We start from the raw sequence: 22,502 nt of genomic DNA on the forward strand, positions 1-22,502 counted from the left end.
CCCGTCTCGGCCTCCCAAAGTGCTGGGATTACAGGCTTGAGCCACCGCGCCCGGCCTGATATTATGGATTCTATGGTGGGAAGAACTAATGTAAAAAATGTTAACACTTTAACATAATGCAAACAACACATTAAAAGATGTATATGGCCATATGTGGCCAGGTGTGGTGGCTCATGCCAGTAATCCCAGCACTTTGGGAGGCCAAGGCGGGCAGATCACCTGAGGTCGGGAGTTCAAGACCAGCCTGGCCAACATGGAGAAACCCCCTCTACTAAAAATACAAAATTAGCCAGGCGTGGTGGCGCATCCATGTAATCCCAGCTACTTGGGAGGCTGAGGCAGGAGAATCGCTTGAACCTGGGAGGTAGAAGTTGCAGTGAGCCAAGATCACGCCATTGCACTCCAGCCTGGACAACAAGAACGAAACTCCGTCTCAAAAAATAAATAAAAGATGTATATGATCACATGTATGCAATGTGTAAAATTGCATAGCTATATCAGATCTCATCTCAGATATATGAAAATCTCACCATATAAAATCTCTTTCCCTTTCTCTCTTTTTTTTTTTTTGAGAGAGGGTCTCACTCTGTCACCCAGACTGGAGTGTGGTGGCATGATCTCGCCTCACCGCAACCTCCGCCTCCCGGGCTCAAGTAATTCTCCGGTTTCAGCCTCCCAAGTAGCTGGAACTATAGGCACGGGCCACTACTCCCTGGCTACTTTTTGTAGTAGAGATGAGATTTCACCATGTTGGGCAGGCAGGTCTTGAACTCCTTACTTCAAATGATCCACCCACCTCAGCCTCCCAAAGTGCTGGGATTACAGGTGTGGGTCACTGCATCCAGCCTCTCTGTCTTTCTCTCTCTCTCTGGCCTAGCTCTTGGTGTCTTGGTGATTAAGACAATAAGATTCTTTTGTTTTGTTTTGTTTAGAAAGACGATAAAGGGAACAGAAAAGAAAATTCAAAAGTGAATATAACAATTTTTTTTTTTTTTTTTTTTGAGACGGAGTCTCGCTCTGTCGCCCAGGCTGGAGTGCAGTGGCGCGATCTCGGCTCACTGCAAGCTCCGCCTCCCGGGTGCATGCCATTCTCCTGCCTCAGCCTCCCGAGCAGCTGGGACTACAGGCGCCCACCACCACGCCCGGCTAATTTTTTGTATTTTAGTAGAGACGGGGTTTCGCCGTGTTAGCCAGGATGGTCTCGATCTCCTGACCTCGTGATCCGCCCGCCTTGGCCTCCCAAAGTGCTGGGATTACAGGCATGAGCCACCGCGCCCAGCCAAATTTTTTTTTTTTAACTCTGTCACCCAGGCTGGAGTGCAGCTTTGATCTCCTGGGCTCAAGCAGTCCTCTCGTCTCAGCCTCCCAAAGCGCGGGGATTATAGGGGTGTGCCACTGTGCCCATCCAAGACAGCACGATTCTGATGCCAGACTTCCTGGGACAAAATACTTAACTCCTTATGCCTCAGTTTCCTTATCTCTAAATTAGACTGAGATGATGATGTGAGGATTAAATGAATGAATACACACAAAGCATTTAGAACTATGCCTGACATATGGGAAGTTTTATATAGAGCTAGAAATTAATGCTATTTATATGTATGGATATATGGGTATAAAAATGTTAAAGCAACGTAAAGAATAGATACATTAAAGATACAGAGTGTGGCCACCCTCTCTCCTTGGTGAGCACAAATAAGTGTTTTTTGTTGTCTTTTTTTTTGTTTTTTGAGACAGAGTCTTGCTTTGTCACCCAGACTGGAGTGCGGTGGCACGATCTCGGCTTACTGCAACTTCTGCCTCCCAGGTTCAAGCAATTCTTCTGCCTAAGCCTCCTGAGTAGCTGGGACTACAGGCACCCACCACCACACCTGGCTAATTTTTGTATTTTTGGTAGAGACGGGGTTTCACCATGTTGTTCAGGATGGTCTCGATTTCTTGACCTTATGATCCGCCCACCTCGGCCTCTCAAAGTGTTGGGATTATAGGCGTGAGCCACCACTCCCCGCCTGTTTTTTGTTCTGTTTTGTGATGGAGTCTCGCTCTGTCGCCCAGGCTGGAGTGCAATGGCACAATCTCGTCTCACTGCAACCTCTGCCTCCTGGCTTCAAGCCATTCTCCTGCCTCAGCCTCCTGAGTAGCTGGGATTACAGGCACTGGTCACCACTCCCAGCTAATTTTTTGTATTTGTAGTAGAGACGGGGTTTCACTATGTTGGCCAGGCTGGTCTTGAACTCCTGACCTCGTGATCTGCCCACCTCAGCCTCCCAAAGTGCTGGGATTACATACGTGAGCCACCACGCCTGGCCTGTTTTTTTGTTTTTGGGATGGAGTCTCGCTGTGTTGCACCGGCTGGAGTGCAATGGTGCGATCTCAGCTCACTGCAACCTCCGCCTCCCAGGTTAACATGATTCTCGTGCCTCAGTCCCCCGATTACAGGCACCCACCACCATGCCCGGCTAATTTTTGTATTTTTGGTAGAGATGGGGTTTCACCATGTTGGCCAGGCTGGTTTCGAACTCGACCTCAGGTGATTTGCTGCCTTGGCTTCCCAAAGTGCTGGGATTACAGGTGTGAGCCACCGCGCCCGCGTGGTCACAAATGAGTGTTTTCTGACACGTTTATCAGTTGATTTGGAGGCCATAGGATTTTCCTGGGTTGAAGTGCTGGACAGACAAACTTCAGCAGAGCTGGATGGGCCTGGGTCCTGCGTGGCTCTAAGTGGCTGAGAGGTGTCTGGGATCCGGAAGCCACAGATCCATTTCTCTGACTTCACTTCAATGCCCAGAATCTGACTTTAACCCCTTGTTCCTGTCTCTGGCCCCTGTAAGACTGGCTGGCCTGGCCATGGCCAATGCTTTGACATCCTTCCCTCCACTCTGGCAGTCGAGGGCCAGAGACAGGCTGGGGATGGATGCTTCCAAAGTGTGATCTCTAGTGAGAAATCCGGACTTCTCCTTGTCACAGGGCTTCCTCCCATGGGGGTCAGCAGGCAGGTGGCAGTCTCTTATTGAAATGCATCTGGGGCTCAGGATGGTGAGCTCATTACTCAGGGTCACAGCTAGAAAGAGGCACAGCAGCTCCCCCAGGGCCACAGGCTCAGCTTCTCCAAAGGAGGCCTGCCCCTCTGAAACCCCCGACCCCAGTCCTTTCTCAAGTCATTCTTTCCAGGGCGGCCTTAGCTTCCTCATGAGTTCTAGGGTATTTTCTCCACTGAATCCTAAGCCCTGGCTGGGCGATGCTCCAGTGACCGCACAGGGCCTCTCCCCTCTTCCTCCGCCACCAGCAGCTCCACCATGAACAGCTGAGTCTCACTACTGTCTGTGCAGCCTCTCCACTGTGGCAAGTTCTGTCACCCCCACCCCACCCTCGGCAGGCCTGGGATGTCCTTCCCCTTTTGCCATCTCAGTCGATTGAAACCTAGCCTATTGATAAGGCCTTCTCCTCCCTGCAGCCCTCCTGACCTGTCCATCCTGAAGGCCCTGGGTGTTGGTGTGTCTTTGGAGCCCTTAGCCTTGTCCCCTGGATACACAGGCCTCTTTCCCTGCCAGGTGTGGGCTGCTAGAAAAAACAAGCTTTTGCCTATACTCTTTTACTCTTTTTTTTTTTTTTTTTTTTTTTTTTTTTTTTTTTTTTTTTTTTTTTTTGAGGCGGAGTCTCGCTCTGTCGCCCGGGCTGGAGTGCAGTGGCCGGATCTCAGCTCACTGCAAGCTCCGCCTCCCGGGTTCACGCCATTCTCCTGCCTCAGCCTCCCGAGTAGCTGGGACTACAGGCGCCCGCCACCTCGCCCGGCTAGTTTTTTTGTATTTTTTAGTAGAGACGGGGTTTCACAGTGTTAGCCAGGGTGGTCTCGAACTCCTGACCTCGCGATCCGCCCGCCTCGGCCTCCCAAAGTGCTGGAATTACAGGCTTGAGCCACCGCGCCCGGCCTTGCCTATACTCTTAATAAAAGTCTGTCCAAATCAATTTCATGTCTCCCCTTCCCATTCTTTTGTGTCAGGTACACAAATTGGGGTAAAATCCTTGTGCGTTCTGCACTGTCCTTTTGGTCCCTGCAAGGCTGTTTAATTTTTGTGTTGATTTACGTATTTCCTTACCTGTCCCCTATCCCATCTCCCTGTTTCCTTCTTCAGGGAAACCTGAATTTTGTGATGATCGCTCTTATTTCTTTCCTTTTCCTTCCTTCCTTCTTTTCTTTTCTTTCTTTTCTTTTTTTCTTTCCTTTCTTTCTTTCCTTTCTCAGATTCTAGCTCTGTCACCCAGGCTGGAGAGCAGTGGCACAATCTCGGCTCACTGCAACCTCCGCCTCCCAGGTTCAAGCGATTCTCCTGCCTCAGCCTCCTGAGTAGCTGGGACTACAGGCGCCCACCACCATGCCCGGCTAATTTTGTATTTTGGTAGAGACAGGGTTTCACCATGTTGGCAAGGCTGGTCTTGAACTCCTGACCTCAAGTGATCTGCCGGTCTCGGCCTCTGAAAGTGCTGAGATTACAGGTGTGAGCCACCAAGCCTGGCCTCTTTCTTTCTTTTTTTAAAAATAGAGATGGGCCGGGCGCGATGCTCCAAGCCTGTTAATCCCAGCACTTTTGGGAGCCGAGACGGCGGAGTCACGAGGTCAGGAGATCGAGGAGCCATCCTGGGCGTAACATGGTTGAAAACCCTGTCTCTACTAAAAAAATACAAAAAACTTAGAGCCGGGCGAGGGTGGCGGGCGCTGTAGTACCGCTACTCCGGAGGCGGAGGCAGGAGAATGGCTGTCGAACGGGAGGCAGAGCTTGAGTGAGCCTGAGATCGCGCCACATGTACTCCAGCCTGGCGACAGAAGGCGAGGAACTCTGGTCTCAAAAAAAAAAAAAAAAAAAAATAAAAAAAAAATAGAGATGGAGCTCTCCTGTGTTGCCCAGGCTGGTCTCAAGCTCCTGGGCTCACATGATCCTCTCGCCCAGTCTCCCAGGAAGCTAGGGACCACAGGCGCACACCATCACACCTGACTCTTGCTTTTATTTTTTGATTAAAGCTTTTTCTGGGACATACATATGCAGACTAGGACAATATCCATTTGATTTGCTTTAAAAAAAAAAAAAGCTGTTTTAAGGTTTTACATATTTAATGAATTTAACAATTGTTTTCCTGGTAGGTTCTGCATCAATTATACCAAGTTTACTTCTTAGATATTTTATATTTTTGTGGAGATTGATATTAGTATATACCTATATAGTGTGATCATACATATATATATTTTTTTCTTTTTGTTTGTTTTTTGACGGGCCAGAGTCTCGACTCCGTTGTCCAGGCTGGAGTATAGCACGATCTTCCATGACACAACGTCGGCCTTCTGGGCTCAAGTGATCCTTCCACTTCCAGCCTCCCAAGTAGCTGGGGACCACAGGCACTTGCTTGGCTTTTTTTTTTTTTTTTTTTTTTTTTTTTGATATTTTTTGTTAGAGTTGGGGTTTTGCCATGTTGCCAGGCTGTCTTGAACTCCTGGCCTCCCAAAGTGCTATGTGTTATCTGTTGGGGCTACCGTGCCAGCCTAGACTTGCTTTTATGGTCGGTAATCAGTATCATCTCCCCAATAACAAAAGTATTAGGAAAGAGGGAAGACATTTTATTTGTAAAGATGTGGCTTGCTTGGTTTTTGAACTTCATGAGAAGGGGTAAGGACAGCTGTCTTTGGTATCCGGCAGGGATTGCAGGGGAGTTGGTTCAAGGACCCCCTAAAAGTACCAAAATCCACACGATGCCCAATCCCTTGAGGTATAAAATGGTGTGGTATTTAACATATCTGCAATTTAGCCTACTCACATCCTCCCATATACTTTAAAATCATTCTCTAGATTGCTGAAAACAATGTAAATGCTATGTTAAATCGTTGTTGCACGTATTGTTTAGGGGAAAATGAAGAAAAAGTCTGTAGCATGTTTAGTACAGACTCAACCATTATTTTTTTGTCCCAAATACTTTTCCCATTCTGGAGGTTGGTTGAACTCCTATGAATGTGGAACGCCAGGGATACAAGAGGGCCACCTGTATCTGTTTCCTGGGACTGACTTTTCCGACTCAAATACCATGGTGCAAAAGATTCCTTCATGATATGGTGAAACCCATGGGGTCACCTTACCTTGCACTGCTGAATGATCTCTACCCTGCGAATGTGTCTACTGTAAGTTTACCTTTATCCATTCTCTATACAATGGGCCTGTGGTTCATTCAGGATTTTTCTGCTATTAAGGACAGTGCAGCTGGTGAAAATTTTTGTCCCTGTCTCTTGGGCGCTCACATGCCAGAAACTTATTTGATTTGTTGCCTGGGGGGATGTTGTGGTGACCAGCCTCTGTTACGCCTCCACTTCATGACGATTAAGGCCAGATTGCTCTCCCTGGGGGGCTATTTGGAGCTGGCACCCTGACTAGCCACATGCAGGAGGGTCTGGTGCTCCCTCCTTGCACCTCTGGCTGAAGGACAAGTTCCCTTCTGCCCTTCAGATGGTGTAAATAGCATCTCATTGTAGGTCTGAATTTGCATCGCCTGCATCAGCAGTGAGGTTGAGCTCCCTAGATGGTATTTGAGCAAATTCGTTTCCTCTGCCCGTAACATGCCTGCTCTCCGTGGTGTGTTATCTATTTGGTTTATATTGGATTGCGTTGATTTTCCTCTTCCCTTGACTCTTTGCAAGGAGTTCCTTATGTATTGAGGCTGTCCCGCTACACTCCGGCAGACATCTCCAGTTGTGGCTTGCTTTTCACTTTCTCTAAGGTGTCTCCGCGCTTCTCTCTTCCCCCCCACACCTGTGCCAGGGGAGGCCACTAGCATTCCTAGTGTGGGGGGAGGGTCGTGTGCTCTCAGAGCCCTGTTTTAAACTGAGCCCACTGTTTCTCTGTCCCTGGGCGCTTAAGGGACCCCTTTCCTGCTTCCTTCTCGGACTCCCTCCCATTTTGGCCAACCACAACTTAGTTGAGCCTCCCTATTGGGTTGGGGGAGAGCATCCCGGGGCAACTCGGGCCGCTCACTGCAATGGTGCCCTCCCACCTCGTTATTTATCACTTCCGGCTGCCCACCTGGGGGCTGGGCCTCTCCGCTTGGAACTGGGCCGCAGCGGGCAGCTCCGGGCGGCTCCCATGGGGGCGGACGGCGCGGGAGGGCCTCGGGGGGCGGGCCGGGGCCTGCGGCGGGGCTGGGGTAGGGGCGGAAGCTGCCGGAGCAGATAAGGGCCGAGGTCGGCCCTGCGGTGAGACAGTGCGGGACACCGCCTCCGCCCCTAGTGTCCCCAGAGCGCTCCCGCACTCTGGAGTTCCCCCCTCCTGCTACCCGGGCTGGGCATCCCGGGAGGAGACCCCAGGGAGCAGTGGGGGATGAGGCTCCAGCCTGCTCACTCCGCCTCAGTGACGAGAGGCAGCGGCGCTCCACGCCTCAGTTATCTCAGCTGGAAAATGGGGGTAGGAGCTCGGTTTTCCCCACGGGGCTGTTGGGGATGCACCAAGTGCAGGCTTGTGAAGGTCTCTGTGGGTTGGGCGAGTTTTGAACAGAGGGTCCCCTGAACGTCGCATCGCATCATTCATCCCTATTGTATAGATGGCAGAGTGGGGCGTTTCACCCAAACCCCTAGAGCCAGCATGCAAAAAGCAAGTGGGAGGGGGCTGGAACGCTTTCCACCGCCCCACCCTGGGGACAGATCTAGGTTCCGTGAAGCCTGAAGCTTAAAACCATTTGGGAGGCACTCTTTAAGGAAAAGATTACAAAGTCACAAATACAAAATTGCTGAGGCTGGGCGCAGTGGCTCACGCCTGTAATCCCAGCACTTTGGGAAGCCAAGGCGGGCGGATCACTTGACATCAGGAGTTCGAGACCAGCCTGGCCAATATGGTGAAACCCTATCTCTACTAAAATACAAAAATTATCTGGGCGTGATGGCGGGTGCCTGTAATCCCAGCTACTCCGGAGACTGAGGCAGGAGAATCGCTTGAACCTGGGAGGCAGAGGTTGCAGTGAGCCGAGATGATTGCGCCACTGCACTCCAGTCTGGGTGACAGAGCGAAACTCTGTCTCAAAACAAGAAACAAAAAACAAAAACAAAACAAAACAAAACAGCCGTTCACGGTGGCTCACACCTGTAATCCCAACACTTTGGAGGCCAAAGTGGGTGGATCACCTGAGGTCAGGAGTTTGAGACCAGCCTGGCCAACATGGTGAAACCCTGTCTGTACTAAAAATACAAAAAATACAATAAAATTAAAAAAAATTAGCTGGGCATGGTGGAGTCCTCCTGTAGTCCCAGCTACTCGGGAGGGAGGCTGAGGCAGCAAAATCACTTGAAATCGGGAGGCGGAGGTTGCAGTGAGCCGAGATCGTGTCACTGCATTCCAGCCTGGGCAACAGAGTAAGACTTCATCTAAAAAAAAAAAAAAAAAACCCACCAAAAAACAAAAACAAAATTGCCGAGGCCCCTTCCAGGGCCTCGGAAGGAGCTGAGCCAATGAAGAAGCTCAAGTGCAACTTTCTTAGTGTCCCAGCCCCACCCTGCAGGCCCCCTGGAAGGGGTTATACCCCTCTCCCAAGAAAGTCAGACACCAACGAGGTTAGAGGTCAGGGTGACCCAAGGCAACATGGCGGGGAGGTGCCGCTGCAGCTGGTCCACAACTCTTTGCCCAGGCAGCAGTCCCTCAGCCCAGCCAAGAGCAAGGGCAGTTGGGTATTTGGGGACTGCAGCCTCACCCAGGCAGGGCCAAGCCCTCCAGTCCCATCCAGTCATGGTTCAACTTGCCACCCAGGGCCCGACCCTGCGGGATAGGAAGGTACAGAACTCCTAGGAGAAAAGGAAGGAGGAGATCTCGGGTATATGTAAGTGCATCGGACTTGGAGTTAGACCGGATTAGGGTTCAAGCCCCTGCAAGGCTGTGTGACCTTGGGATGTCTCTTTTCCCTGGGTTTCCTCGTCTGTGAAGTGGGAGTAATAATCGTACCTACTGGACAGAGCCGGTGCGTGAAGGAGGGCTGGGCTCATGGCTGTTAGAAACACATTTCCCTCCTGTGAGATCTCCAGGCCAGGAGAGGCATTTTCTCCCATTTTCATGTTGTCACCCGGGGGTGGTCTATCCATTGCAGAGCTGAGATTTAAATGTGGGAATGTCTGGTGCAGACGCACTTAGTTCTCACTACCAGGAAGGATGCCTCTTTGGGCCTGTCTCCCAGGGAGTTAAATCCCACTGTTATACGTGTTCGTGCCCAGGACTGAGAGCCAAGGGGAGCCTGGCTCATTCCCTTTCTGGATTTTACCATCTCTCTGCTCCTATGGGCACCAGAGGCTGGAATTTTTTCAACTCTCATATCCTCCAGCCTGGACCAGGAGAAGCAGGACAACTGAAAACAGGGACAGGGGTAGGACAGCGGGGAAGAGGTGGTAGCCATGGGCCTGGAGGCAGCAGTGAGAATCTAAAAGGCTTGAAGTCTTTTTCCAAAGAGATGCTGCTTTGCCTTAGGGTTTACATGGGCTTTCCACTGGATGGGCACACAGGAAAACAGTTCTCATCTCAGTGCTGCCCCTTTTTTTTTTACTTTTTTTTTTGAGATGGAGTCTTGCTCTGTCACCCTGTCACCTAGGCTGGAATGCAATAGCACGATATCGGCTAACTGCAACCTCCACCTCCTGGGTTCAAGCTATTCTTGTGCCTCAGCCTCCTGCCTCAACCTCTTGAGTAACTGGGATTACAGGCACCTGCCACCATGCCCGGCTAATTATTTTTATTTTTAGTAGAGATGGGGTATCACCATGTTGGCCAGGGTGGTCTCGCGCTCCTGACCTCAGGTGATCCATTGCCTTGGCCTCCCAAAGTACTGGGATTACAGGTGTGAGCCATTGCGCCCGGCCAGTCATGCCCCTTTCTAGCCAGCTGAGCTTGCACCTGTCAGTCCTCCCGACCCTCCATTTCCTTATCTGTGAAACGGGGATGAGAACGCTTGCAGCGTCAAGGATTACAAGATGCTGTGTATGTAGAGTGCCTGGTGAATACCTGTAGTTATTAAGGCAGTCTCGGGGCGGGGGTGGGGATGTCATGTAAGGGGCATGAAGTGTGAGCAGAAGTGGGGAGTCCTGCCAGGGTGGGAGTTGAAACCTCTAAGGTTTCTGTCCCAGAGAGGGAGCACCTTGAGGGTGGGGCTGGCAGCCTCAGCTTCAGCACTCCCCCAGGTCAGGAAGGGCCAGAGGGAGGCCAGGGAGGGGCCCTGGGGTTTCTCAGAGAAGAGTGGGGAGCTGGAGTGTTCACCCCAACTCAGGCAGGCGAGAGGGAGGCGACAAGAGGGTGGCCACAGTGTGTTGCCGGCCAAACAATTACCCCAAGGCCCCACTCCACAGCCTCATTTGTTCCTTATTGCAAACTTCTGAGCTAGGCATTTCTCCATTTGTTTATTTACTTATTTTTGTTTCTGTTTTTTTTTTTTTTTTTTGAGGCGGAGTCTCACTCTGTCACCCAGGTTGGAGTGCAATGGCATGGTCTCGGCTCACAGCAACCTCCGCCTCCTGGGTTCAAGCTATTCTCCTGCCTCAGCCTCTCAAGTAGCTGAGACTTACAGGCGTGTGCCACCACACCCTGGCTAATTTTTGTATTTTTAGTAGAGACGAGGTTTCACCATGTTGGCCAGGCTGGTCTCGAATTCCTGACCTCGTGATCCGCCTGCCTCGGCCTCCCAAAGTGCTGGGATTACAGGCATGAGCCACCGCGCCCGGCCGTTTTTTTTTTCTGAGACGGAATCTCACTCTCTCTCCCAGGCTGAAGTGCACAATCTCGGCTCACTGCAACGTCCGCCTCCCAGATTCAAACGATTCTCCTGCCTCAGCCTCCCGAATAGCTGAGTAGCTGGGATTACAGGCACGCGGCACCGCACCTGGCTAATTTTTGTATTTTTAGCAGAGACAGGGGTTTCACCATGTTGAGCAGGCTGGTCTCAAACTCCTGACCTCAGGGGATCCACCTGCCTTGGCCTCCCAAAGTGCTGGGATTACAGGTGTGAGCCACCACGCCCAGCCTGAAATTCCTTATTTTATCTTTAAAAAATCATATAAGTTTGCATCCTTCTCTTTAATGTGTGGGGATTTCCCTCCCCTTTCTTAAAAACATCTTCCCCTCTCAGTCTTCTACCTGAGTGGATGTTCCGAGAAGATACACCCCGGTTATGTCCCAAGGCTGTGGACATCTCATGCCCCACGGTGACCTCTAGGCCCTTCAAGCCCCAGGCCCCGGGCCACCTGGTCTGGCTGGGGAGAAGTTCAGGGATGGTTGAGGTTGATGGTTGAGGGCCTGCCAGCTGTCACGGCCTGGGGCTGGCCCCATCTCTGCTCTGAACTCTGCTGCCTCTCCCTCTCGTCTTGACTCCCAGACGTTTGTCCAGGCAGCTCCAACTGTCCCACTAGGAGTTCTCAGGACACCTCACCCCTCCCTTTGTCCACTGAGGGTCCTTGTTTCAGAGGGGGCACTGCCTGTCTTCTGTCTTCATCCCTCTCTGCTGGGCAGCCTGACTACATGACCCAGGGCTTTCTGTGCCAATTAAGAGGAAACTGAGGCCAAGTGGAGAGGTGCCAGCCCGGGGAGCGCAGCGAGGAGGGCTGTTGGGTGTCCAGGGGCGGGTGTCTCTGGGTAGATGGGGGTACCTAGGCCTGAAGAGAGATCTGGGCACTGGCCAGGGAGGCAGGAGGAAGGAGGGAAGGCCGCGGGGCACCCGGGGGCTGCTGCCTGGCAGGTCCCCGTGCCCAGGCAAGGGAAGTTTCTTATTTCTCCTGCTCCGACTTCCCCCTTTGATTTATTATAGCCATGAAATGCTCTGCTCTCTTCTCTTTTCCTTGCTGTCCCCGGGGCTGGAGGAGCACGGGCCTCCCCAGGAGCGGGCCTCGGCCTCCCTGGACTCTCGTCTCCTTCTGAGGGCTGAGCCTGGGGAACCAGAAGCAAGAGGTGAGTGAGGGCCGGCAGGGTGGGAGGAGGAGGGCCCACGCCTCCCCAAGGCAAGGTGGGGCAGGACCCCCAGGGACCAGCACGGTCCTTGTTGGGAGGGGGCTGGGGCCCGGCGGAGGGTGTGGCAGGTGTGGACCTGGCAGCAGGCGGCTCCCAGGGGTCTGGGGGGATGGCGGGCTCTGGGCCAATGGCCTCATGAGGACTGCCAGGGTGTGAAGGTTGGGCACAGAGTTCCTGGACACCAAACACTAGGTCAGAGAAATGGCTTCTCTGTGACCCCTGACCCCACATTCTGATTTAGGGGTGGCCAAAGTAGGCCTGGCCCTGGCTGGCCTGGGGATTGGGCTGAGAGCCCAGAAGAAGGCTGAGGCCTGAGGCCTGGGGGACTCCGGGCTCCTCCAGGCCGCGGCTGGACATGCCCCTGAGGCCTGGCCCAGGCTGGCTAGGGCCGGAGGCTGTGTCCGGCTCCTCGGCAGGCCTGGTGGCCGGAGCGTTTCTCCTGGCCGCTGTGTGGTGCCTGTGGTAATGGGCTGTTGGCGTTTTGCAATGGGCCGGGGGTGGGGAGGCGGCGCACACATGCTTCCTGTGGTGACTGGGCGCTTCCTGTTTTCTCAGGCGCCGGCCTTGCTGCTGCCGATGTGGAAACAGGGGCAGCTGCAGCCCCGGCGGCTCCAGGCTGGGCGCCCCGACCCTGCCCAGAGGGGCCTACGTGGGCCCAGCACCCCCAGGCCCCAGACCCGGGCAGTGGTGGCCCGAGTTTCCCCCACAGCAGGCCACCATCCCTCCCTTCCCTAACAGCTTCCGCCAAGAGGAAGGGGCCAAGCAGGTGGTCCTGGAGGTCAGAGGTCCAGGGGTGAGAGCGCTAGGTGGGGAGTCAGGGCACGTGGCTCTGCTCTCAGCTCTGCACTTGCCAGGTGCCACCGCCATCTCTCCCTCTCTAGGCCCACCTTCCTCTTTCCTGCAGTACCTCAGCATCCATGGTCTAAAACCCCTCGCCCATTCCCACCCCGGTTCTGACATTCGTTGGGCTTTGCATCCCAAGAGCCAAAGCTTTGGGGACAGCACTGAGGCTGGGGCCTTGGAGGTGGAACTTGGTGTAGATCTTGGCAGAGAGGGGAACAGGTGAGGCCAGTGGGGGTTCCACACTGGAGCAAGGCTTGGAGGTGGGAGGAGCAGGCCCACGTTTGGCAGACAGGGTGCTGATGGAATCGGGGGCGGCAGAGGCCACACTGATCTGGGAGGAATAGGCTTTTAGGAGGCTTTATTCCTGCAAACCTTGGGAAAGGGGCTGACACCGCCTAGCACGCTTCCTCACAAGGTGATTTGCAGGGTGGGGCAGGGCCAGCCCTTCCCAGCTGCCACGGAGGTGGGTGCTGGTGTGGGGTGACGTGGGCGCCTCAGGACAGACCCATGCTTCTCCCACCTGCCAGCCCGCCTGGGGTCGGGCCTTCGGTGCCCGAACTGCCCTTTCTCCGAATCTGTTGTGTTTTGTTTTTAAGCTGATATTGCAAGAAGGGGAGGGGAGATGACTTTGCTTCTGGTCGAGTTTGCTGACAGCATCTGACCTCGGGAGGAAGAGGCTCTTTGCGAGAAGGCCGAGCCCTGTGCCCCCTGGGAGTGGCCAGTTCACTGGCTGGGCTCAACCATCCCTTTGGTCCAGGAGGTTCAAGACGCTGGCTCCACAAGAAGCTCCCCTAAAACCCAAGTCCTGCCCATCACATCACAGTCCCAGCCAAAGAGGCCTCGGAGAACTCAAGACCCCTTGGCTCAGGCTGAGGGGCCGTCAGGGCAGCCTGGCCCTCACTGTCCTGTGGCCTGCCTTGGCGTTTCGGGCCAGCCTGAGTGCTGAGTTGGCTGCTCAGCAGCTGCTCTGGCCACGGAGGCCCAGTTATAAATAAGCCCAGGGTGGCCGAGTCATCATGTTCTGAAGCTCCCCCAGCCCAGCTGCATTACCTCAGTGACCACAGGTTGGGACTGCCCAGAACTGGGCCCCCCAGAACCCACCAACCCAGGCAAAGGCTGACTGGGCTGTGGGCCTCCTGGGGTCCCCAAATCCAGGGCTTGAGCATCTGTAGCTTCTGAGACCTGGGCTTCCCTGGACACAGGCCGCAGAAGGGACAGGCCCATCCCGCCCCACGGAGCCGACAGCTATTTACAAACCGAAACCGGGAGAAGCGAAGTGGCTGCGGCCAAAGTGGCTCCAGGTCCCCAGCCCCACCCCACTCCATCCCCAGCAGCCCATCCCCCTGTCCCCTTGGCTTCCTCTTTCCTTCCCCGCACAGCTCCCCCACCTCCCACTGCCTGGCCAGCCCACTCTGGATGACCTGCAAGCACCCTATGGTGTCCCCAACCCCACCTCTGCCGAGCCCCTCTCCTCTCCACCCCAGGACCCCATCAGTCTGAGCTCTTGGGAGCAAGCCCCCTCCCATGAGGTCCAGCCCACCCCGCACTACACAAAGCCCATTCCCACAGTTCTCAGTTCCCCTTCATGCTTGGAGACACTCCAACCCCGATGGTCGCCTCCATGCCGCCGGTCCCTGCCTGAGGGCAGCTTTTCCGGATGCCCTTGACCTTCAAGCAGACATGAGAGGGCCCAGAAATCTGGGGTGCTGTGGTGGAGCTGCAGCAGCTGAGGCCTTCAGGGGGCACGTTTCTGGACAGGAAGCCCCGGCCATCATTCTCAGTCATCCAAGTTGGGTTTTGGCCTCCTTGTCAGGCTGGCGCAGGTCATAGGCCTTCACCAGGCACAGAGGAGCTGGGACAGATGGATGCTGGGTCTGAGCCTAACACTGCTTAGGAGCTGGCTGGCGGGATGGTACTGCCACAGCCCCCAGGGAGAGACCAGACTACAAATAGTCACTGCAGCTAACGGGCAGTCTCCCTCACATCGGTACAGAGGTTTACAGTTACACCCGTTAGTTTATTCTGCCCTCAGAACAAGCCTATTCCATTTTCTCCATCATGAAGTGGAAAGTGAGGGCAAGACACAGTAGCTCATTCTTGTAATCCCAGCATTTTGAGAGGTCAAGGCAGGAGGATCACTTGAGCCCAGGAGTTGGAGGTCAGCCTGGGCTGCAGAGTGAGACCCCGACTCTACAAAAAAAAAAAAAAAAAAAAAAAAATTAGTCCGGCATGGTGGCGCATGCCTCTAGTCCTGGCTACTGGGGAGACTGAGGTGGGAGGATTGCTTGAGCCTGGGAGTTTGAGGCTGCAGTGAACTATGATCACACCACTGCATTCCAGCCTGGGCAACACTGTGAGACCCTGTCCAAGTTCACGCAGCTACAAAGCGTCTGGAGATTCTAGATTTCACTGGGAAAATCTAGAACCCAGTGTCCTTCTCTCTTCCTCTGACTGCCCCTTGCTTCATCTTGTACCTTCATCTCCCTCCTGGGAGGGCGGACGTTTTCTAGCGCTGTGACCAGGGCAGTAGCAGGGCTGGCCTGAAGCTCAAGGGGGAAGCAGGGCATGGACCATAGCACCACCTGTTACCTTCCCTGCCTGGCCATCAGCGCCCGGTGGCCCCTGCCGTCTCCCCCTGCCCTGCCCCAGGGGAGGGATCTTCCTGCCATGCTCCTTCCCTCCTGACCAGTCCCAGCTGAGGAGGCGCCCGGCCTGAGCCCCGCTCTGCCGCACCAGCTGGCTGACTGAGCGCCACCTCTCTGGGCCCCACATTCCTTTTCTGCGAAATTGTCATTCCACAAATACAGAGCGCCTACTTGGTGCTGGCCCTGTGTTGGGCACAACCTGTTTCTACAGCTGGGACACAGCCCCTGCCCTTGTGGAACCCATAGTCCTATAGGGAAGGCAGATAACAAAAAAATCCTGTGAGCTCCAAGTGGGAAACCAAGGCAGTGGGACTCAGAGGAGCTATGAGTATTGCCTGGGGTGGGAGAGGTGTTCCTTGGGATGAGCCTTGAAGGACAGGAATGAGTTTGCCAGCAAAAGCAGGGTGGATGGGCTCCATGCTGAGTCACAGCCCTGTGCCTTGGCTCTAGCAGTTCCTCTGGCCTGGTGAACTCCTACTCAACCATCAGGGCCCATGGACACACCGTAGCACAATCAGGCCTGGCCTGGCCTGGCGGCTCCTCATCTCCTTCTTCCCGCCCAAGGCCTGAGCAGACCTTGACGCCAGGCCTCCTTTGTCACAATACCCTCACCAGCCCCACCCAGGCTGGTGTCTGCTCCCTAGCTCCAGCCCCCGCCGTCCCCTGCTCCGAAAAGCACCGTTTCCCTTTTCTGGGTGACCACACGCCATGCACAGGGAATTTCCATCATAGCCTGCGGAGCCTCTGATTCACTCGGGCCCCTCACGCAGTTAACTCCTTCCAGGCCCTGGCCTCCTGCTCCTTCACCCTGCGCTGCCCCCGACCCCTAGCCCGGGACCCCTGGGCAGCCCTGCACTGGCCTGGGGCCCCAGAGCCTCAAAGCTGAATTCAGCTCCTCACTCACTGGCCCCTCCGGGCCCACTATCCCTTTCTCCAAGGGCTCAAGGCACACACTCGGGCAGCCTTGGGCTGAGATCACAGGCTTGGGAGGAATTCAACCCTGGGTGCAAATCCTGATTCTGGCCCTTCTTCCTGGAGGAGGTGTAAGCGTCCACTCTGAGCCCCATTTCTCATCTGTAAAATGGATAACCCGATTGTAAAGATATCGTGTGCTGGGCCCATGGTGGGAACGGTCATGATTGGTTTCCTTGTCTTTTCAAAGGGCCCCGCTCATCTTATCACAGGGTCCCTACTCCAGAGCTAGGCCCTTTCTCCCAGGCTGGCTTTTCTTCCCAAGAGCTGGTTTCTCAGACAGGGAGGGTAAGAGCAAGTACAGTCTGGGAGCCCCAGGCAGGTGGGGAATCGTCCAGGGACAGAGGCTAAGATGCCACTGCCTCAGGGCCTCCTCTGCCAGCTTCTAGGCCCTGCATTTCTGTTTCTCCGAGGCGGTTGTGGGGAGGCCCAGGGTACGAGCTTGGAGGGCTGAGGACAGGGCTGAACTTGCTCCCTGTGGTGGGATGCAGGGCCTGTCACACATGGATAGCCAAGTGCTACCTCATCTAGTTCATGCAACTCCGTGAGGAATGTTCTATTAATGTTCCCATTTTGCAGATGAGGACACTGAGGCTCTGAGAAATCAGTGACTTGCCGTCAGCCACACAGTGAATGAGGAGTGGGGATAGGATTCTAATCAGGGTCTCCGAAGCCACAATCTTAACCTCTGCATTTGTGGAGGTCAATGGAGGAAATGTGCACTTATCGAACCCCTACTGTATACCAAGCAAAGGCTTTCGCAGACCATGTCTTTCAGTCCTCAGGACAATGCTGGGAAGTGGGTACTGTTGACTGCTCTGTAAAATTGGAGCATCTGAGCTCTGCAGAAGGGAAGGAACTAACCCAAAGGCCACACAGCCAATCCTTAGGGAAAGATTCAGGGGAACCTAGAGCCAGGGCATGGCGGAGGGGGCTCCACAGGGGAAGGGTCTGGGGTGGGGAGGCAGCTCCTGTCCTCAGTGAGCGAGCAGGGGGGTGTGGTGCTGCCCGTGGTGAGCAGAAGGAAGTCGCTGTGGGTGGCGGTGGGTTTGAGGTGCCGAAGCCTGAGTGATGTGGCCAGGAGGTGAGCGCCCCATCTGTAGAACTGGTCAGCAGGGACAAGGGTGTGGGGGGCTGGCCAGGATTTGGGGTTCAGAGGTCTAGCTGCCCCTGGCCACTGGGGCTGGGGCAGAGTGGGACGAGAGACTGAGGCAGAGCTGGGGAGCGGTGGGGGGAATCTAGGGAGAGGCGGTCTTGGGTGGCAGCCTGGAGGAGGCAAGCTCTTGAAAGACAGAGGTCTGAGGGTGTAGAAGTGGGTGGGCTTGCACGCAAAGGCTGGGGAGACTGAGAAAGGTTCTGGGAATGCTGGGCGCTGTCCTCTGGCTGGAGGCGGAGGTGGGGCTGTCCACTCGGGCTGGGGACGGGCAGAACAGCTGGCCGGACTCCGGGCATTGGAAGTTCCCGCACAGGCCTTGGAGGTTTGGGCTTCAGCTTGAGGACGAGAGCTCAGGAAGACTTTTAAGTAGGGCAGTATCAGAGAACCTTGAGACAGGGACAGCCACGGAGGCACAGGCCCGAGGGGCCCTGAGAACCACAGTGGCCTCCTGCCCTGCCTCCCGGCTCTGTGCCCTTGGCCGTGCCCCTCACCTCCGGGAACTGCACTTCTGTCATCTGCAAAATGGCACTGACAAGGCCTACCTCATAGGGTTACGTGAGGGTGGGATGAGTTAGTGCCCAGCAGGGCACCCTCCAGTGCTTGCCTGTCACCACCCACAAGCACTGGAGCACTGCCATGGTGCACAGCTGGGGTCTAGGTCTCAGGCAGACCTGGGCGAAAGCCTCACCTACACCCTGGATTGGCCAAGCCACGCTGTGCCAAGTCACGGCCGCTTCTGAGCCTCAGTCTCTTCATCTGTACCATGGCACCAGCTTCAGATTCGAATAAGAGAGGCCACACCCTGCGACACACTCCACGTTTCCTGGAGTCAAAGCCAAATTCCATACCATGACCTGACCTGACTGGCCCTGTCTGAGCTTCTGCCACTGACTGGGCCCCCATAGGCCCCCTTACCGTCCCTGGCTCACGCTCCTGCCTGGAGCATTGGCACTGACTAGTCCCTCTGCCCGGAATTCTTCTCCCAGACAGCTGCTTGGCTCGCTCCCTCACTTGCTTCCGGGGTTTGCTGGATGCACCTCTCTTGGTGAAGCCTGCCCTGCCCGCGCTCATGAATACTGCAAACTGTCACCCACTCTGTCCTCTACCGCAAGCCCCTTACCCAGCTGCGTGCCCTTGTTCCTATGGCGAGTGTCACCTTCCAACATGCAATGGGACACTCACTGGCATGAGTTCATCATGGTCTTCCCCTGCTGAAGAGCAGGCCCGTGAGGGCGGGAATAAAGGGCCCTGCCTGTTTGGGCTGCCTGTCGTGCAGAGGCCCCAAGTCAATCATTGTTAAAGGCCTTAATGCACCGAAGAGCCAGCCCAGTGCTGTCAGCAAAACTTGGGGAGCTCAGAGGGGCCCAGGTGACCCTGGCTGGGGCCCAAGGAGCCTCTCCCAGTGTCTCAACCATGAGAGGAAGTTGCAAGACTGCCATTTCTGTCCACAGGCTCAGCTCTTTTTGGTCAACTTTCCCAGTTCTTGGTCTGAGGCCTGTGTGTTCTCACATGCCCTGTCACACCCTGTGGGGACAGGTTGCTAGGAAAGTGGGTGGGGGGACATTTCCTCATTTTCTAGCTCGTTTGGGCCAAGACTGAGGCATCTATGAGGTCAGGGGTCGTGCTCCCCTCTGTGGACTCAGCTTCGAGGACACCTGCTCAAGTTTCCTGTTGCCCGCCCGCCTGCCTTGTGATTGCATTAGCACCCGGCCTGCCCCTATCAGCAACCCAGCCAGCAGGGGCAAAGGGTCACACTACCCTAGCCTGCCCAGCCTCCCTGTCACTCTGCAGGGCCCAGCCCCTATAGGGTCTCCCACTTGTCTAGTAGGTTGGGAAGCTGCACTGTCTAGCAGGGCTGGTAGGAGAGTGAATAGGTATAACTTTTATCATTATTCTTATTTATTTTTGAGACGGAGTTTCGCTCTTGTCACCCAGGTTGGAGTGCAGTGGCACCATCTTGGCTCATGGCAACCTCTGCCTCCCAGGTTCAAGCGATTCTCCTGCCTCAGCCTCCTGAGTAGCTGGGACTACAGGTGTGCACCACCACACCTAGCTAATTTTGTATTTTTAGTAGAGACAGGGTTTCACCATGTTGGCCAGGCTGGTCTCAAACTCCTGACCTCAGGAGATCCACTCACCTTGGGGAGTGCTGGGATTACAGGCCTGAGCCATCACGTCCGGCTGATACAACTTTTATTAAGGGCAATGTGACAATATCTGTTTCCAGTCTTATTTTTTTTAAGACAGGGTCTTGTACTGTCACCCAGGCTGCAGTGCAGTGGCATGATCATGGTTCACTGCACCCTCATCCTCCAGGGCTCAACCAATCCTCCCATTTCAGCCTCCTGAGTAGCAGGCACCACAGGCACACACCACCACCACCACACCAAGCTAATTTTGAAATTTTTTTTAGAGGTAGGGTCTCCCTGTGTTGCCCAGGCTGGTCTCAAACTCCTGGGTTCAAGTGATTTTCCCACCTTGGCCTCTCAGTGTTGGAATTACAGGCATGAGCCACTGCATCCATCTTGTCTGTCTATCCATCGTCTGTCTCAAAATTAATAATGCACAGAGGGCACAGTGGCTCACACATGTAATCTCAGCACTTTGGGAGGCCAAGGCAGGAGGATGGCTGGAGGGCAGAAGTTTGAGACCACCTGGGCAGCAAAGGGAGACTCCATCTCTAAAAAATAAATACAGGCCAGGCGTGGTTGCTCATGCCTGTAATCCCAGCACTTTGGGAGGCCAAGGTGGGTGGATCGCTTGAGCCCAGGGGTTCGAGACCAGCCTGGGCAACATGGCAAAACCCCGTCTCTACTAAAAACACAAAAAACATTAGCCGGGCATGGTGGTGTGCACCCGTAATGCCAGCTACTACAGGAGGCTGAGGCAGGAGAATCGCTTGAACCCAGAAGGTGGAGGCTGCAGTGAGCCAAGATTGCTCCACTGCACTCCAGCCTGGGTGACAGGGCAAGACTCCATCTCAATAAAATAAAATAAAATACACACATACATACATACATAAAAATTAAAAAATGAAAAATGCACTGCCCTTTGACCTGGTAATTCAACTTTCGGGAATCTCTCCTAGACATCCTCCTGCATATATGTAAATTAGCATATGTTATTGATTACTGCATTTATTTGTAATAGCAAAAGACTCGAAACAACTCAAATGTCCATCAGTAAGTGGTTAAAGCTACTTGGTGGGGCTGAGGTGGGAGGATCGCTTGAGCCCAGGGGGTCGAGGCTGCAGTGAGCCATGATAGAACCACCGCACTCCAGTTGTGTGTGTAGAATGAGACCCTGTCTCAAAGATACATATATACTGATAAGAGACTGGTTAAATAACAATGGAATGCTGGGTGCGGTGGCTCACACCTGTATTCCCAGCACTTTGGGAGGCCCAGGCAGGTGGATCACTGGAGGTCAGGAGTTTGAGACCAGCCTGGCCAACATGGTGAAACCCTGTCTCTACCAAAAATACAAAAACTAGCTGGGAGTGGTTGCGCATGCCTGTAATCCCAGCTACTGGAGAGGCTGAGGCTGGAGAATTGCTTGAACCCAGGAGGCGGAGGTTGCAGTGAGCCAAGATCATGCCACTGCGCTCCAGCCTGGGTGACAAAGTGAGACTCCATCTCAAAAAAATAAGTAAATAAATAACACTGGAATACTATCCAGCAATGAAAATGGACCACAGTGACATGTAATAACATGGTGGGAAAAAGAAGAAAGACCCAAAAGGATATTTACATTGTGATTCTTTTAATATGAAGATTAAAACCCAGGCCGGGCGCGGTGGCTCAAGCCTGTAATCCCAGCACTTTGGGAGGCCGAGACGGGCGGATCACGAGGTCAGGAGATCGAGACCATCCCGGCTAACATGGTGAAACCCCGTCTCTACTAAAAAAAATACAAAAAACTAGTCAGGCGAGGTGGTGGGCGCCTGTAGTCCCAGCTACTCGGGAGGCTGAGGCAGGAGAATGGCGTAAACCCGGGAGGCGGAGCTTGCAGTGAGCTGAGATCCGGCCACTGCACTCCAGCCTGGGCGACAGAGCGAGACTCTGTCTCAAAAAAAAAAAAAAAAAAAGATTAAAACCCATTAAAATAAATACTGAACTATAAGAGATACTTATAAAGAATAGCAAGAGGCTCACGCCTGTAATCCCAGCACTTTGGAAGGCTGAGGTGGGCAGATCATGAGGTCAGGAGTTTGAAATCTGACCAACATGGTGAAACCGTCTCTACTAAAGATACAAACAATTAGCTGGGTGTGGTGGCACACAGCTGTAATTCCAGCTACATGGGAAGGTGAGGCAGGAGAATCACTTGAACTTGGGAGGCAGAGGCTGCAGTGAGTCAAGATCGTGCCATTGCACTCCAACCTGGGCGACAGGGTGAGACTCTGTCTGAAGAAAAAAAAGAAGAGGGCCGGGCGCGGTGGCTCAAGCCTGTAATCCCAGCACTTTGGGAGGCCGAGACGGGCGGATCATGAGGTCAGGAGATCGAGACCATCCTGGCTAACACGGTGAAACCCCGTCTCTACTAAAATACAAAAAACTAGCCGGGCGAAGTGGCGGGCGCCTGTAGTCCCAGCTACTCGGAGGCTGAGGCAGGAGAATGGCGTAAACCCGGGAGGCGGAGCTTGCAGTGAGCTGAGATCTGGCCACTGCACTCCAGCCCAGGCGACAGAGCGAGACTCCGTCTCAAAAAAAAAAAAAAAAAAGAAGAAGAAGAAGAAAAGAAAACAGAAGGAAAAAAAGAAGAAAACAAAAGAAAAGAAAAGAAAGAAAAGAAAAGAAGCTTGGCCGGGCGCGGTGGCTCAAGCCTGTAATCCCAGCACTTTGGGAGGCCGAGACGGGCGGATCACGAGGTCAGGAGATCGAGACC

The 22,502-nt window shown here is 54.1% G+C and overlaps 1 protein-coding gene across 1 annotated transcript in view; it reads left to right on the plus strand.

Annotated features, from left to right (window-relative positions):
• LOC108516313 (translation initiation factor IF-2-like) overlaps positions 1-22,502 on the plus strand; it is a 36,659-nt gene that overhangs the window by 11,330 nt on the left and 2,827 nt on the right. The window contains exon 5 of the mRNA XM_017853721.1: positions 11,800-11,939. Coding sequence (XP_017709210.1) covers positions 11,800-11,939 — 140 coding nt within the window. The remainder of the gene's footprint in view (positions 1-11,799; positions 11,940-22,502) is intronic.

Source organism: Rhinopithecus bieti, unplaced genomic scaffold (genome assembly GCF_001698545.2).
Source record: "Rhinopithecus bieti isolate Rb0 unplaced genomic scaffold, ASM169854v2 scaffold_38611, whole genome shotgun sequence".
Classification (NCBI taxonomy): Eukaryota; Metazoa; Chordata; class Mammalia; order Primates; family Cercopithecidae; genus Rhinopithecus; species Rhinopithecus bieti.